This window comes from Malaya genurostris, chromosome 3 (genome assembly GCF_030247185.1).
Source record: "Malaya genurostris strain Urasoe2022 chromosome 3, Malgen_1.1, whole genome shotgun sequence".
Lineage (NCBI taxonomy): Eukaryota > Metazoa > Arthropoda > Insecta > Diptera > Culicidae > Malaya > Malaya genurostris.
Genome location: NC_080572.1, coordinates 233,375,192 through 233,388,612, shown reverse-complemented (window position 1 = coordinate 233,388,612; position 13,421 = coordinate 233,375,192). Strand labels below are relative to the sequence as shown.

Here is a 13,421-nt window from a genome sequence, read left to right as displayed (position 1 = left end):
TTCGTTGGTTTCATCCATAGTTTCGAATAAGTTCCGAAAATCGAGTCCATTTAAATGCATTTCTGCTTAATTTGGACAAAGTTTAACACTAATAGAACTATTCCACCGCTTTCAAAACATGTTTATTTGTTTTGGGGTTCCTTGGTAACTAGTCCATAGCAACTTAAACAGTGTTGCTCGAGAAGATTATTTTTATCATTTACAGGGGGTCGCTAGATTTGTGGTAACTGACGGTGAATCGTTAGCGAACAGTTTTAATGCTGATTTTTCTTCGGAGTGCCTGGTCGTGTCGTCGACCTGGTCGTGTCGTCGCATTAGACGTACTGAACATCAAATGCAATAATTTTCTGTTTGCGAGAAATACTGCAAATACTGCGAGAAATACTGCACATTTTATTACATCGAAGAAACGTATTGAGTACATTACATCACCTCAACTGAATACTGTATAGGATTCTGATATGAAACTGTGCATCTTTTTTAGTGTTATATTCAACCTTCAGAACGAAAAATGCACAAGTTCGAAATTCCGCCTAATTCAAATATTGGTCTAGATTTAGAATAATTTAACTTTAGTTTTTTTTTCGGTGTAATACGCAAGCTTTGTAACTGTCAACGCACCAACACTCTCAGAAGCTTTTTAAACAACTGCATCAGTTTTACACAAAGTAAACAGGCCGTACCTTCATTATGGGTACCTACTGGACAAATAGCGGAAAAAAGATCAACGCCAGAATAGTGCAAAAATCTCCCAATGTTTTAAGCTTATCTATCGAAAACACTGAACTACACTTCGAACGATTGCTACGATTGAAGGTGGCTGCAGTTGCACTTTTTCTTTATGCATTCATTCTTCTTGCGGCCGGAAACAGCTCGTCAATCCTTTGGTTTCACGGGGTATTTGCTCTGTTCTTCGTGACCATTATTTATAGTTATTCAAGGATAGTCAAGAACGGTACGATTCAATCAACCCTACTAGGATATTACTCAAAATATAAACTTTCATTACAGAGAATCTAGTCTTAGTGAAAGATTTTGCTTTACAATATTCGACCCATTTTATCGGTGGAGGGACCAAGAACGTATTGATTCCGATTAAGCATATTCATGACGTAGTGATCAACGAAGTATTCCTTAATGTAAGGCTAGTAGAATTTTCGGTAGAACAACTAAAAATCAAATCATTCTATAACATTTTAGCTTAAAGTTGTCTTCACGATATCAGTTCTCACCAAAGGAACTCTATTTAAAAACAAACCCATTATTTCTTTGCTGAATGTAAGTGGTTTTTGAATTTAATTCGAGAATTATAATTGAAACCATCAACATATTTTAGCATTTGAATCCACGTGTGGAATGTCTCGAGATGATTTACAACGAGTTACATACTATTTTGGATATAGAGAACGATTAAAATTCACATAAACATAAAATCGGTTTTTCATCAGTGTTTCTGTGCGTTTTGCTTGCGAAGCTGCAAGAGCTGATGAGCGCGACTGTGAAGTTCTCTCATTTGTGTCGGCGTTTCACGCAGTCGGGCTCCTTCTAGGTCTACTTCACAATGATTATTTAAAATATCCAGATTCTGGCAAGAAATAATAAACTTGGCTTCCGCCTGAAACATGAGAAGCAAATAAAATACACTGAAGAGAAGAAAATGTTTAAAATCTCACCAAACTATTTGCTTTAACTTGACATTCCTTCATCAACAGTCCTTTGTATAGTTTAGCAGCATCTTGTCGTAGGGTTATAACAGTATCCTGAAGTTCTTTCACTTGTTCCGTGGCTTGCGAGTAGTTCATTATTAGATATTTTCAAATTTACAATCGGTGTGCAAGGAAACGTCTAAAAAATCCAAACGGTTGTTTATATGTACTACTGCTACACCGCACCAGCAACATAAAATTCCTAACTACACCGAAATACAAGCGGTGTAGAAAAAAAACCCAAAGATTTTGACAGTTACTTGGGAAGCAATACACGCTACCAAAAGAATATGAAATAATCAATGATTATGAGAGTGCTGCGAACGAACCACATGCGGTTAAAGCCGCTAATAACCATGGATCATGAGATTGTCCACGGATATAAGATTTTTTTCGCGTTTAATTCTGAGAACGACCAATAAGCCATTTTCCACTCTGAAGGGAAATATCTGGTGAACAATGACCATTCGACCATTACTTATGCAACGTGGGGCTAAAGAGAAAAAATTTCTTTTGCTTACCGTTATGACAGACTCTAATCGGATGCAGAGCTATCAGGAGTCGTTTCTCAAAGTGAATTGTTACAAATGGTTTATTGACCGCTTTCAGAAAAAAGCGTGACTTGTTCTTACTATTGATGTCAGGGAAGAGAAACAACTGCGCTTAATAACGTTATATTCACGAGGAATAAATATGGTTTTTATGCCACTCTGTATGCAAACTCAGATTTTATTTAATGCGGTACGTATCCGCGGCATAAAAAAAACTTGAGGGCACATTGAAGAAAAAAACGATTAATTCATATACCAAAAGAAAACAAACTTTTAGTACTCGTGTCCATTTTTTATTAATTGCGTTTTTCATTTCACATTTACATTTATCAGGACTGACAATCTGTCCTTTCAATCGTTACCTCAATATTTGCTTATCGTTTCATGATTTTTTTCATTTCTAACCGTGTTTTTAAAACATTGGTAACTCTACAATCAATGCGTTGAATCATACTTACCAGTAAATAAAATAGATAGTTATACTGTTTGTCAATATATATGTCACTCTATATGCAAAGATATCTATGACTCCTTCACTTTATAGAAAAAAGTCCATTTGCATGTAAACTTTACAACTCAGTTTTCAAAATAATAATTTAGTTCGCATAATTATAGTTTTGTAGTTAGTTAAGTCTTTTGCCAATATAAGCATTATCCTATCACCCAATAAAATCAAACACTCGTATGTGATAAAACTTCATATTAGAAGCCTTTTTCGATTCGTTTGATGTCGAAGTCTACGAAGATCGCATATACAAGTTAAATTTTAATTTACTTTTCCTTGAACAGCACAGTTTTTTTTTATGTATTTAGAATCATCTGTTGGTCTTAGCGAAACACATTTACTTGTATCTCTTTCTTCTTACTCATATACTGAAATAAATTCAAATAATGTTTATGTAAATATTACATCATATTTTCCCTATTTACAGCAATTCTATACCAATTGAATTTTATCCAAGCCGTACTACAGAGCTAAGCGTTTTTACAGTTAGTTTGCTTTTCTCACAAATATTAATCAACGCGAATAGTAGTTATTTGCTTCCTAATAACCCTGTAATTTTCTTTCGTAGTTGTGCGATTTTTCACGTGAACAAGTGTGATTCTTTAAATATTTTTTCAACAACAGCAAATGCCAGCTAAAAGAGTTTAGTTGATTTTTATTTAATTAGTATAATCGAACCACATTGAAAGTATGTACCACGAGTCAAAAGTCGTTGCCGCCCGTTTGATTTAGATTACGGTGTGTGAGAAACAAGTGATTACAGATCAATTTCGGTTCCACTAATTTCAGGTTTGGTTTTGCTAATCGAGATTATTACCTTCTACTGTGTTGGTATATTGAAGGAAATACTTCAGTTTTAAAATTCACGTTTTCTATTATTTTTTTTATTTGGGAATATGTTAAATAACTTCAACGAAACAAGTTGTTTTCCAAATGTTCACTCCAAATCGTGCGAAAATTGGTTAATTTTTTGTATAATTGAAAGTCTTCCGTCGTATTCACTTTTCAAGCTTTTCAATTACGATTGACATGTTGTTTACTCTCTAATGACTACATGACAGCTGAACCAAACTGGTTTTTATTTACAACCTAATCATTATAATACCAATATATCGAAATTCCGGCAGTTTTGTGGATATGTTCTGTATAATTTTGTTTATTCCTAGAGGAAGCATAAATGCTTTTAATTATTGAGTTTTTACTTGTAATTCAAAGAGTATGTTTCTATTCGAGGGACACAAAGTTGTGCTTACTACACGTCAAAACTAAATATGTTCTATGATTTTCATTGATATCGATTCGACAGACTAAAGCCAGATTGTCTTCCATGTTGAATGATCAAATTTAGAAATGGACCGATAGTTTTCGAATCAAATAAAATTCTAAGCAGTGTGAGAGAGTTCAACTTTTTGAAACTGCTGCCACATGCCCAATACACTTATACGTCTCACATTGTGTAGATGCAGATCCTGTCAGCTTTGAGATAAATCAGTCTGCAGTTCAGCTACTCCATCGCACAGTATCACATTGAACATATTATGTCAATTGTATGGGTGTTGCTATTTTGGCGCGCATAAATTTGACGTTTCTCTCACCTGCTTGTATGTACGAGACTCAATGCGGACTAGCCTGAGGGCGATTTGTTCGTAGAATGTGAGAGATGTGATATCTTTGGCAAATGTCAGAACATATTTAATTTCCTGGCGTTGTTTTACTTTTGAATCCCAGTAAAAATAACTGTTTCAAAGTTGCCTTGTTCAACGATAACAACAATAACACGTTGGAAAGCAACTAGTGATCCTATAACCAGAGATTAGCGGAGACATTGTTATGATTCTAATTAAACTGTCAAAAGCGATTACAGTACCATCTGCTTACTTACAATTCAATAGTCCCACGACAGAAGGGTCTAACTGCAGTTTCTCTTTATTTACTTTATCTTCCACGATTAACTGGATTGATTAAATATTTGACACCATACTTTTCGCAAAACTTTTCATTCAAAGCCACAAGCTTTCGATTTTTACAGGAAACTTTCAAGAAATTGCAATAATGGCTCCGTGATAATCAAGAGAGAAAGTGAACAAAGAGAGGCTCTCATTTATAGTAAGGCCTTTTTTTCGCTAGGCAAACAAATTACCTTGTCGCTCGTTGTTCACCACCAGTGGGAAGTATTGATACCAAATGGTGAATGAAATAGTTTACAATTGCCTTACACTGTTTTCCAACTGCATTCGAGTAAATCTGATAGATACAATTTAACATTCAAAAAGTCACTCGCACCCAAATACAAAAGCAAGCGGTGTGAGAATTTTAGTTATGTTTATCTCGTTTTCGGATGTACGATTTTTTCTCCGCTGATCTCTGTGGTTGTAGGATCACTAAACTAAGCTGTTTTTCAAAGAAGAGCGAATCTTACAAAAGAAAACATCTCGAGTTTTTTTCTCCTACCAATAAATGCTTCAAAATTCTACAATTTTGCCTGAAAAATCGGATTCGACAAAAATCGCAATCTTAATAATACAAAGAACCAGTGGCGTACTGAGGAAATTTGGCAAAGATTTGCTGCCCCCATCGTTGGTTTAGCGACTGCAAAGAACTACTTCGATTGATAGTAATGAAGGGCGAAACTATTTATTTTCTTTACTTTAGATGGTTTCCGAACCTTTTACTGCTGGAAATAGTAAATGAGACGATAAAATTACCCGCAAATTTGGCCTAGTCGCGAAAACCAGCCTATTTCACGAAAAATACGCAAGGTCGTAACTTCATAATTCCGACAGGAAGCATAAAAATAAACAAATCGAAACTCTTTTTATGTTGATTTATTCTGTGGAAAGGATCGATTAAATGAAAGTGATAAAATTTGCATGCTTTTTAAGATAAACCAACAATTCATCGACTAATCAAAAATTAATCTGAGAATAAACGATAATTTATACATAGGATTTGAAACCAAAGTCGAAACTTTCATCGATGTTTTTCTCCTTTTGATGTCAATGTTAGATTCGCCCATCTTCAGAAAAAAAGCTGAACTAACTACACAGACTAGCAGACATGACAGTATGAGTAAATTCTTATAAAAATAATATTTCGTGATGCACTAGTTCCACCTATATTGTACTGCGCGAACTATTTACTATCTGTACACCCCTTGTGTTATGTAAAAGTTTTTTTACTAGTTGGTTTCCCCTCGTTTATCAACACCGATCAGCTGCTTGCAGGGATGCCTGATTTCATCAAAATATTTGAAAATGAATGGTCACAATAAATTATTGGATTACGTTGATAATATATTTAACTTTTTCGCGATGTTGGAAGGTTTACTTGACTCAACGTTGTTTATCTAGACTATTTTTTATTGTGTTGGTAGTTTTCACCCGAAATTAAGTGGTGGCAGACCAGAAGCAAGTAAATATTGTAACGAAACGGGTTCGATTTTGTATTGCGTTGGAGGATGAGAAGTTGAGACACAATTATGTATATAGTTTTGGCAATATGTATTAAATCTGTATCCTGCATGAAATTCGCATGGACGTATACAAATCAATACATTACAGGTAATTCTGTATGAATAGCAACTCTGTTGGTAAATGAAAAAAATAAACACAGTCTAGATGACAGACAGGATGTTTTTGATAGGGTAACGTGGCGCCATCATGACACATGTGAGTATTGTCCCATATAAAGAAATATTCGAAATGACCGTTAAAATGATTGAAGAATCTAATTTGAGTGTTCTGTCTGTTAGTCTGTGCTAACTATATAATTGGAGACGAATTTTTGGAAATGTCTTGAGTACATGTGACAATTAATCTTTGTTAATTCTCTGTTTCGTTTATTAGAGTACTATCGGCAATCCTTCTCGCTAACTATTTGCATAAAATAATGACTAAATCATATTTCGAGCTGCACTAAAGAAATTATTTGAAAACAGGAGCTTTTCTAACATTCATTGAGAATAACCCTGCGAAATTTCTTGAAAAATAAGATCTAATTTCGCATTTGAATGTAATGTTCATATTTAGAAATAATATATTTATTATAATTCTCAAAATTGTTGAATTATTCATTATTGCTGAAATACAAAACCATTCCTCTGGTCACTACGAAACATGATTTAATATTAAATTTTTCGACAGATAAATGGAAGTTCATTGTTTTATAGTTCTTCATAACATTAGGCTTTACTGTAAGTTATTGTAAAGTGACTCTGCTGTTCTGATACCTGATACAGTATTGTTACACTAAAAATGATTGTAATTGATACTATAAATTTCAATTTGGACAGACTTCGCTTTGTTTTAAATTTATAGATTTCGTTTCATGAAACGGTGCGGTAGTTTCTTTTCTAAACTAGAAGACACTACAAGCAAATTAATTGGCAGCTGGTTGAAAAACAAATCTGATCTGTCAAAACAGCTCTACGGTGGCTTCATTTTTTTAGTACGATGTATTCATGTTAAAAAGGGTAAATGAAAAAGTTTTTTTTTAATGAAGCATATTATATGTTTCAATTTTGTTTGGAGACCACCATTAAACGACCCTGATATACTTAAAGACTGTTCCGGAAAGTATGGACGCAACCAAAAACCGCCGCCATTTCGCAATGGTTCAGAATCTGTCAATTTTTATGGCTGCGTCCTGTTGTTTACACTCTTCTCTAACCACTTGTGCAGTTGTTTATTCGTTTGCATTAGTTTGTTTCAAAATGCGTGGACTTTCAGCAGAACATCGTCGGAAAATTGTGTACAATTAGTGCACAGAACGCGGACTGTCACTGAGAAAGATAGCAAAAATGGAAGGAGTAAGTGAAAAAGCCGTGCGAAATGCAATCAGGAAGTTCGGTGAGGACCTTTGAGGATAAACCGAAAACGGGTCGAAAAAAAGGTCCTGCTAACCCACAGTTGGATAAACGTATACTGAAGGCGTTCGAGCAAAAAAAGGAGGTTTCAGTTCGGGATGTGGCCAAAAATTTGGGCACTTCGAAGTCAAATGTTCTTCGAGCTAAAGAACGTTTGAATCTTCGAACCCATAAGGACCAGAAACAACCAAAACGTAGTCCGAAACAAGAAGCATCGATCAGGCCGAGGGTTCGAAAGCTGTACAATACGATTCTTGCTGGATAATCAGCTGCATAATCATGGACGACGAAACCTACGTGAAACTCGATTACAAATCCTTGCCGGGACCACAATATTATACGGTGCGAGAAGGGCAAGTGTTAAACCAGTCCGAGACATCGAATGAAGTCGAAAAAATTGGTAAGAAAGCTATGGTCTGGCAAGCAATTTGTAGCTGCGGTAAGGTTTCGAAACCCTTCATCACCACTGCTTCAATGAACAGCGATAAATACATCAAGGAATGTTTACAAAAAACGACATCTACCCATGATTCGAAGCCACAAGGATTCTGTTGTCTTCTGGCCAGATCTTGCTTCTTGCCACTACTCGAAATCAACGGTAGAATGGTATACTACCAAAAATGTCACTTTCGTCCCAAAAGACATGAATCCACCAAATTACCCACAACTTCGACCAATTGAGGAATTTTGGGCATTAACGAAGGCACATCTTAGGAAACATGTCTTGGCAGCCGAAACCATTCAACAGTTCGAAAAAGATTGGGAAAAAGTATCAAAAATCGCCAAGAATTCTGTACGGAATTTAATGAGGAACGTTCGCAAGAAGGTGCGCCAGCTAGTCTACAATGGCTAAGTAGCAAATGTTGAGAATAATATTCTGTTGTTGTAGTCAAATATTATCAGTATATCGAATAAAATTTGAATATCTAACACTTGTGAATTATTTGTAGCGAAATTAAAGTGCGTTCATAGTCCTGGGTTGGTGGTTCAATGCATAGGGCGCAGGTCTTACAAGCCAGTTGTCGTATGTTCGAGCCCCGACCTGGAAAGATTCTTAGTGTCAGTAGGATCCATAGTACTAGCCATGCAATGATTCTGTACACTAAGAATCGGCTGCGAAGTCTGTTGAAACAGAAAGGCCAAATTCCACCAAAGGAATGTAACGCCAGGACTTTGCTTTCATACTTTCTGGGACAGTCTTTAGTTTTCATCACCAAACAATACCGGAACTAATTTAGAATAGTCGGCAACTAAGTTATCGCTGTTTAGTATGGAACTCTTTTGTTCTAGATAAATAATAACCAATGATGGACAATAGCTAAATTGGTATTGTCCAACTTTTTCCACAACCATGACTCTAATTCCGTGACGGAAGCAGTGTTCCTATTTTGAGGTTATACACAAATCAAGCCGTACACTTGTTGTTTGGCAAAAGAAAGTCGACATCATCACTAAACCAAAAGCATAATTCCATAATAAAAGATTAATATTGGCGATAATTTGCCAGCGCTCATGACAAGTGGGGTATATCAAAATATTCCTGCTCTTCTACTGAATGCATGTACTAACTAACAGCGAGAATTTAGTTGTGCACCTAATGAATAAAAAAATCAAACAAACGAAGCGTGTGAACAAGTTTAGTTGGAATAAACTAATGGGAAAATCACTCTACGATCTGGACTGACTCGTGACCGCTCCTAAGCTTTTTTAAATCCACTCAATCCCTCCTGAACTTTATTTATCCCACGCAATCTTTCCTAAAGTGTCTTGCTAATCTCACGTAATTCTTTCTAAACTTTTTTAAACCCGTTTAATCTTGTTTGATTGAGTTCGTACCAAGTTTAGAGTGATTTACCCACCAAGTCAAGTTAGACGAAAATTTATGAAATGTTTCTAATTGAAAATCAATTGATTTGATAAATTGTGGTTCAATTGTAACCAACATTCCAAATATATATTTCGTACTTTATACGAATCCGGGCGTCCATATTTCTTATTCAACTTATTAGTTGAAGGGGAAACTATAAGACTTCGTGTGTTCGACATGTGGTACTAATTATTATACCTTACATATAATCTCAATGGGTTTAGCATTAGATTGCACCTCATTCCTAGAATATCTACCAACTTGGGACAAATAGTTATTACACTTGAAACTTTGATATCGGTTCAACCTGCCTGGCCCTTAACGGCCAATTGTTGTGCGTTCTTTCGGAAACCTGCATGCCTGTTCGGTTGGATGGTTCCTGTCAATGGTACAGATTAGAACAACCATCCATCCTCGTCTTCTGCAAGATAGAAAGGGTTTATGCTAGATTTTCGGGATGTTGGCGTATATCAAATGCATCTATCTAATGCTAACTGACAGATGATGGTGTCGTGTGTTTTGAATGTAATGCTAGTTGTATGATAGAATTGATCTATGTAAGTATTCTACGTTACAGATATTCCTGAAACAGAAACGAGGAATTTAATTTCGTTTAATTATTTTCAATAAATATAAACCTTTCCGTATAATTTAGAGTGATTACCTTAACGACAGTCCCATGACAAAAGGGTTTAGCTGCAAATGTAAGCCTCCCTTTGTTTACTTTCTCTTTTGATTAATTTTTGACTTCTTGAAAGTTTCCAATATAAATCGAAAGCATGTAGTTTCAACTTGAAAGTTTTGCGAAGAGTAAAGCGTCAAATATGAAATCAATCCGGTACATCGTGGAAGAACAAGTAAACAAAGAGAAACTGTCATTTGCAGTGTGACTGTCGATATCTCACGAAAGGCTACATAATGTAAATTTTGAGATTTAGTGATTTAGTTATCTTCTGACAAGCAGTTAAATTTGATTTAGGCTGTGAACCTTTTTACCATTTAATTGAACTTTCAGCAAAATTGCACAGTTCAGCTTTTATTTTGTCCGTTGTCACGAATAACCCAGCTCGAGAGTAATACGATTGTTTTTGACAAAAGGTCAAGCTCCAATTTGATAATTTCACTTCTGTTTTATTTGATTTCATATTAAGATCTATTCAAACATCTCCGATCCGATTCAGTTCTGGCACCGCTCAGTTTAAGGACGATAATATTCTCCCACATGTTTCGATGCGTGTATTCACATTTGTCAGGTTCGGTTCCGACATGAAATGGAACTGTGTCGGAACTGAACTGGACCAGAAAGGTTTGAATAGGCCTATTTTCGTCAAGGGAAACACCTTCACAAAAATGAGAATATATTTTCAATCGGAGTAATTTGTTCTCGAGGTTTATCTCATGCTCTCTATATTGCAAATATTCGTTATTTAAAAACCATTTTCCGGTACTTTTTTGAGGTTATAAATACCTACACGAGAATTATTCAACCGATTTGGAATAGTTTAGTACAGTAGCATTCCGAAAAAAAAGGAACTTTGTTTTGAAAATTACGTGAGTCTAATTTTTTTGCAGGGCAAGTGCGAAAAACAATTGTGTGCGGTCGCAATGAAAATCTGGATCTATCAGTAAACAAACTTACAAAGGTTTGTCTGCAAGCACTGCCCATAACGTTTTCGAATCCACCCACTCAGCAATCGGTTATATTTTGTTGGTCGTTGAACGATATACTGCACGAAATGATCGTTGAAACTTCTGGAATCGGTTTGTTGTTGTTTATTCTCTTGCAAAAATAGTGTGAAAATTAGGTGTTGCCTTCATATAGAAAGAAAATGTGTTGTTATTCTCCGTGAGGTAGAAGTATTGTACAGGTATTTAATGTTAGTTAAAAAAAAGTACGGGTGTGTAATGTCAGAGACATAACTGGTTGTCGTGAATACGAATAAAACTGACACGATTTCTTTACACTTTCGAATTCACCCTTTTCACTACTAAAATTTTAAACGATTTTTGACGTCGATTATCTCATTTCGGATTTTCATATTTCATTGAAAGAAACTATCAAGATGCTGTACAGGATTCATTTCTACCTTTTAGAAGGACCAAATTGTGGAATTCTCTACACGGCGAAATTCCGATTCTTGAAATAAGCAAAACGAGTCATGATTTGGGGAAAATAATATATTTTCATGTTATGATAACACACCATGATTAAAATTTCTCGGATCATGATCCATTCGGACTGATTTCTATGAAATTTTAAAAACCCGTAGTAAATTGTCGTTCTAAGCTATACATTATTAACAAACTTGCTATCTACAAGCAAATAATATCACCAATGTTGTTATACGCTGCTCCTGTGTGGAGAACATGCGCACGAACACATCAACTAAAATTACAGAGTCCAAAATCGCTTCCTCAAAATGTTTTTAAATCTATTAACCAGAACCAGCACATTTGAGGTCCATCGGTTAGCAAACATTGAACATGTTTTCACCAAAATCACCCAAAGCGCGGAGAAATTTGAAACAAGTGCGTCACAGTCAGATGCTCTGCTAGTTCGTGAACTTTTCATGTAGGTTAGATAGGTAGGATATATTAATAATTATAAACAACATCAAAATACTTAATTGCTAATCTGTAAATAATTTTTCTAAAATAATATTTGAATAACTGCAAACAAAAGTTGAAAAATATAACCATAGCTGAAAAACTTGAAGTTGGATCCCTAAAACTATAAAAATCATGTAAGAGAAAACAAAAATTTGGATAAAGAAAATGTTATGGAAAAAAATATGAAATTTAAACGTAACGCACTTAAAGTGGGTATAACTTCAGGCGTGTTTCTGCTACGATGGTAATTTTTGCAACATAAATTCAGGCGCTATGTGTGATTTTTGCAATATAAATTCAGTGAAAAGCACGACGAACTTCATTTAAATTGAAAATATTCTGTTTTTAAAAAACGACGACGCAAGAGATAACGTGTTTACTTGCGTTCATTACTTCAGTTTTGATTTTGTGTTTCAGAATTTAAACACTTAAACGAACTGCATGAAAAAACACGAGTGAATCAAACCTCTTAAAAAGAAACTCTATGTCAAATTCTTGCAAAAAAAATCGTCTTATTTATAATATTAAGGCGCATCAATACAGCTTGTGTTGTTATATCTATGAAACAAATTAATCAAAGTGGTTGAACAAAATATTTTTCTGATTTTCGTTAGATGGTGTTCCAAATTCACAATCGAATTAAACGCTAGCTCTCGGAATATTATTCTAGCAACAACGATCACATCAAATATGTAAGAATACATTCGAACAAAATGTAACATTGATGTTTGTCAAATGAAAAGCGTAGCCGTGCTTAGTCTCTTATGATGTCAATTTTCGGTTCATTATCTTTACTTTCATGTTATGTTTAATTCTCTATCAGCCGCTGGGTAAAACAACACGATTACTAAATAACATGCTTCAGGTTCAAGTAAACATTTTCAGCAGGTCTTGCTTTTCAATGTCTGCTTTTTGCTTTACCATTAATCTATTAATCTATCATTAACATCACTTGAGGCAGAGGGTTCAAAGTGATATCCGGGTAAAAAATTAGAGTTACGAGCTTTGAAAGAAATGCATTCTTCAAGTAACGCATTTTCGAACCATGATTAATTTTCATGGGAGAAGATTTATTGCTCATGATAAGTTAAAATGATTGGTTTCATGATTTGCTAATCAGATCAGCAGTAACGGATTCCTTTCCGATATTTAGCACAGTTCGGAAATTATTTTGGATTTTCACTAAACTGATGATTTCTACCTTCGATTTGCAAAGAAGTAATCTCAATAGTTCTTTAGATAACACACAGAACCATTAGAACGGCAACGGTTCAACGTATTGGTCCAACTTCCTTTGGACATTTTTGTCGTGAATACG

General features: G+C 34.9%; 2 protein-coding genes across 2 annotated transcripts in view; one reads left to right on the top strand and one right to left on the bottom strand.

The window, feature by feature from the left end:
- The first annotated feature begins 622 nt into the window (after nucleotides 1-622).
- Nucleotides 623-1,677, top strand: LOC131436115 (uncharacterized). The gene is made up of 4 exons (XM_058604611.1): nucleotides 623-955; nucleotides 1,012-1,139; nucleotides 1,201-1,278; nucleotides 1,337-1,677. Exons 1-4 carry the CDS (start codon nucleotides 691-693, stop codon nucleotides 1,412-1,414), a joined length of 549 nt encoding a protein of 182 aa, XP_058460594.1. The 5' UTR covers nucleotides 623-690; the 3' UTR covers nucleotides 1,415-1,677.
- Nucleotides 1,678-2,528: 851 nt separating this feature from the next.
- LOC131439010 (uncharacterized) overlaps nucleotides 2,529-13,421 on the bottom strand; it is an 803,522-nt gene continuing 792,629 nt past the window's right edge. Inside the window, exon 19 of the mRNA XM_058609483.1 lies at nucleotides 2,529-9,914. Coding sequence (XP_058465466.1) covers nucleotides 9,889-9,914 — 26 coding nt within the window. The 3' untranslated portion in view covers nucleotides 2,529-9,888. The remainder of the gene's footprint in view (nucleotides 9,915-13,421) is intronic.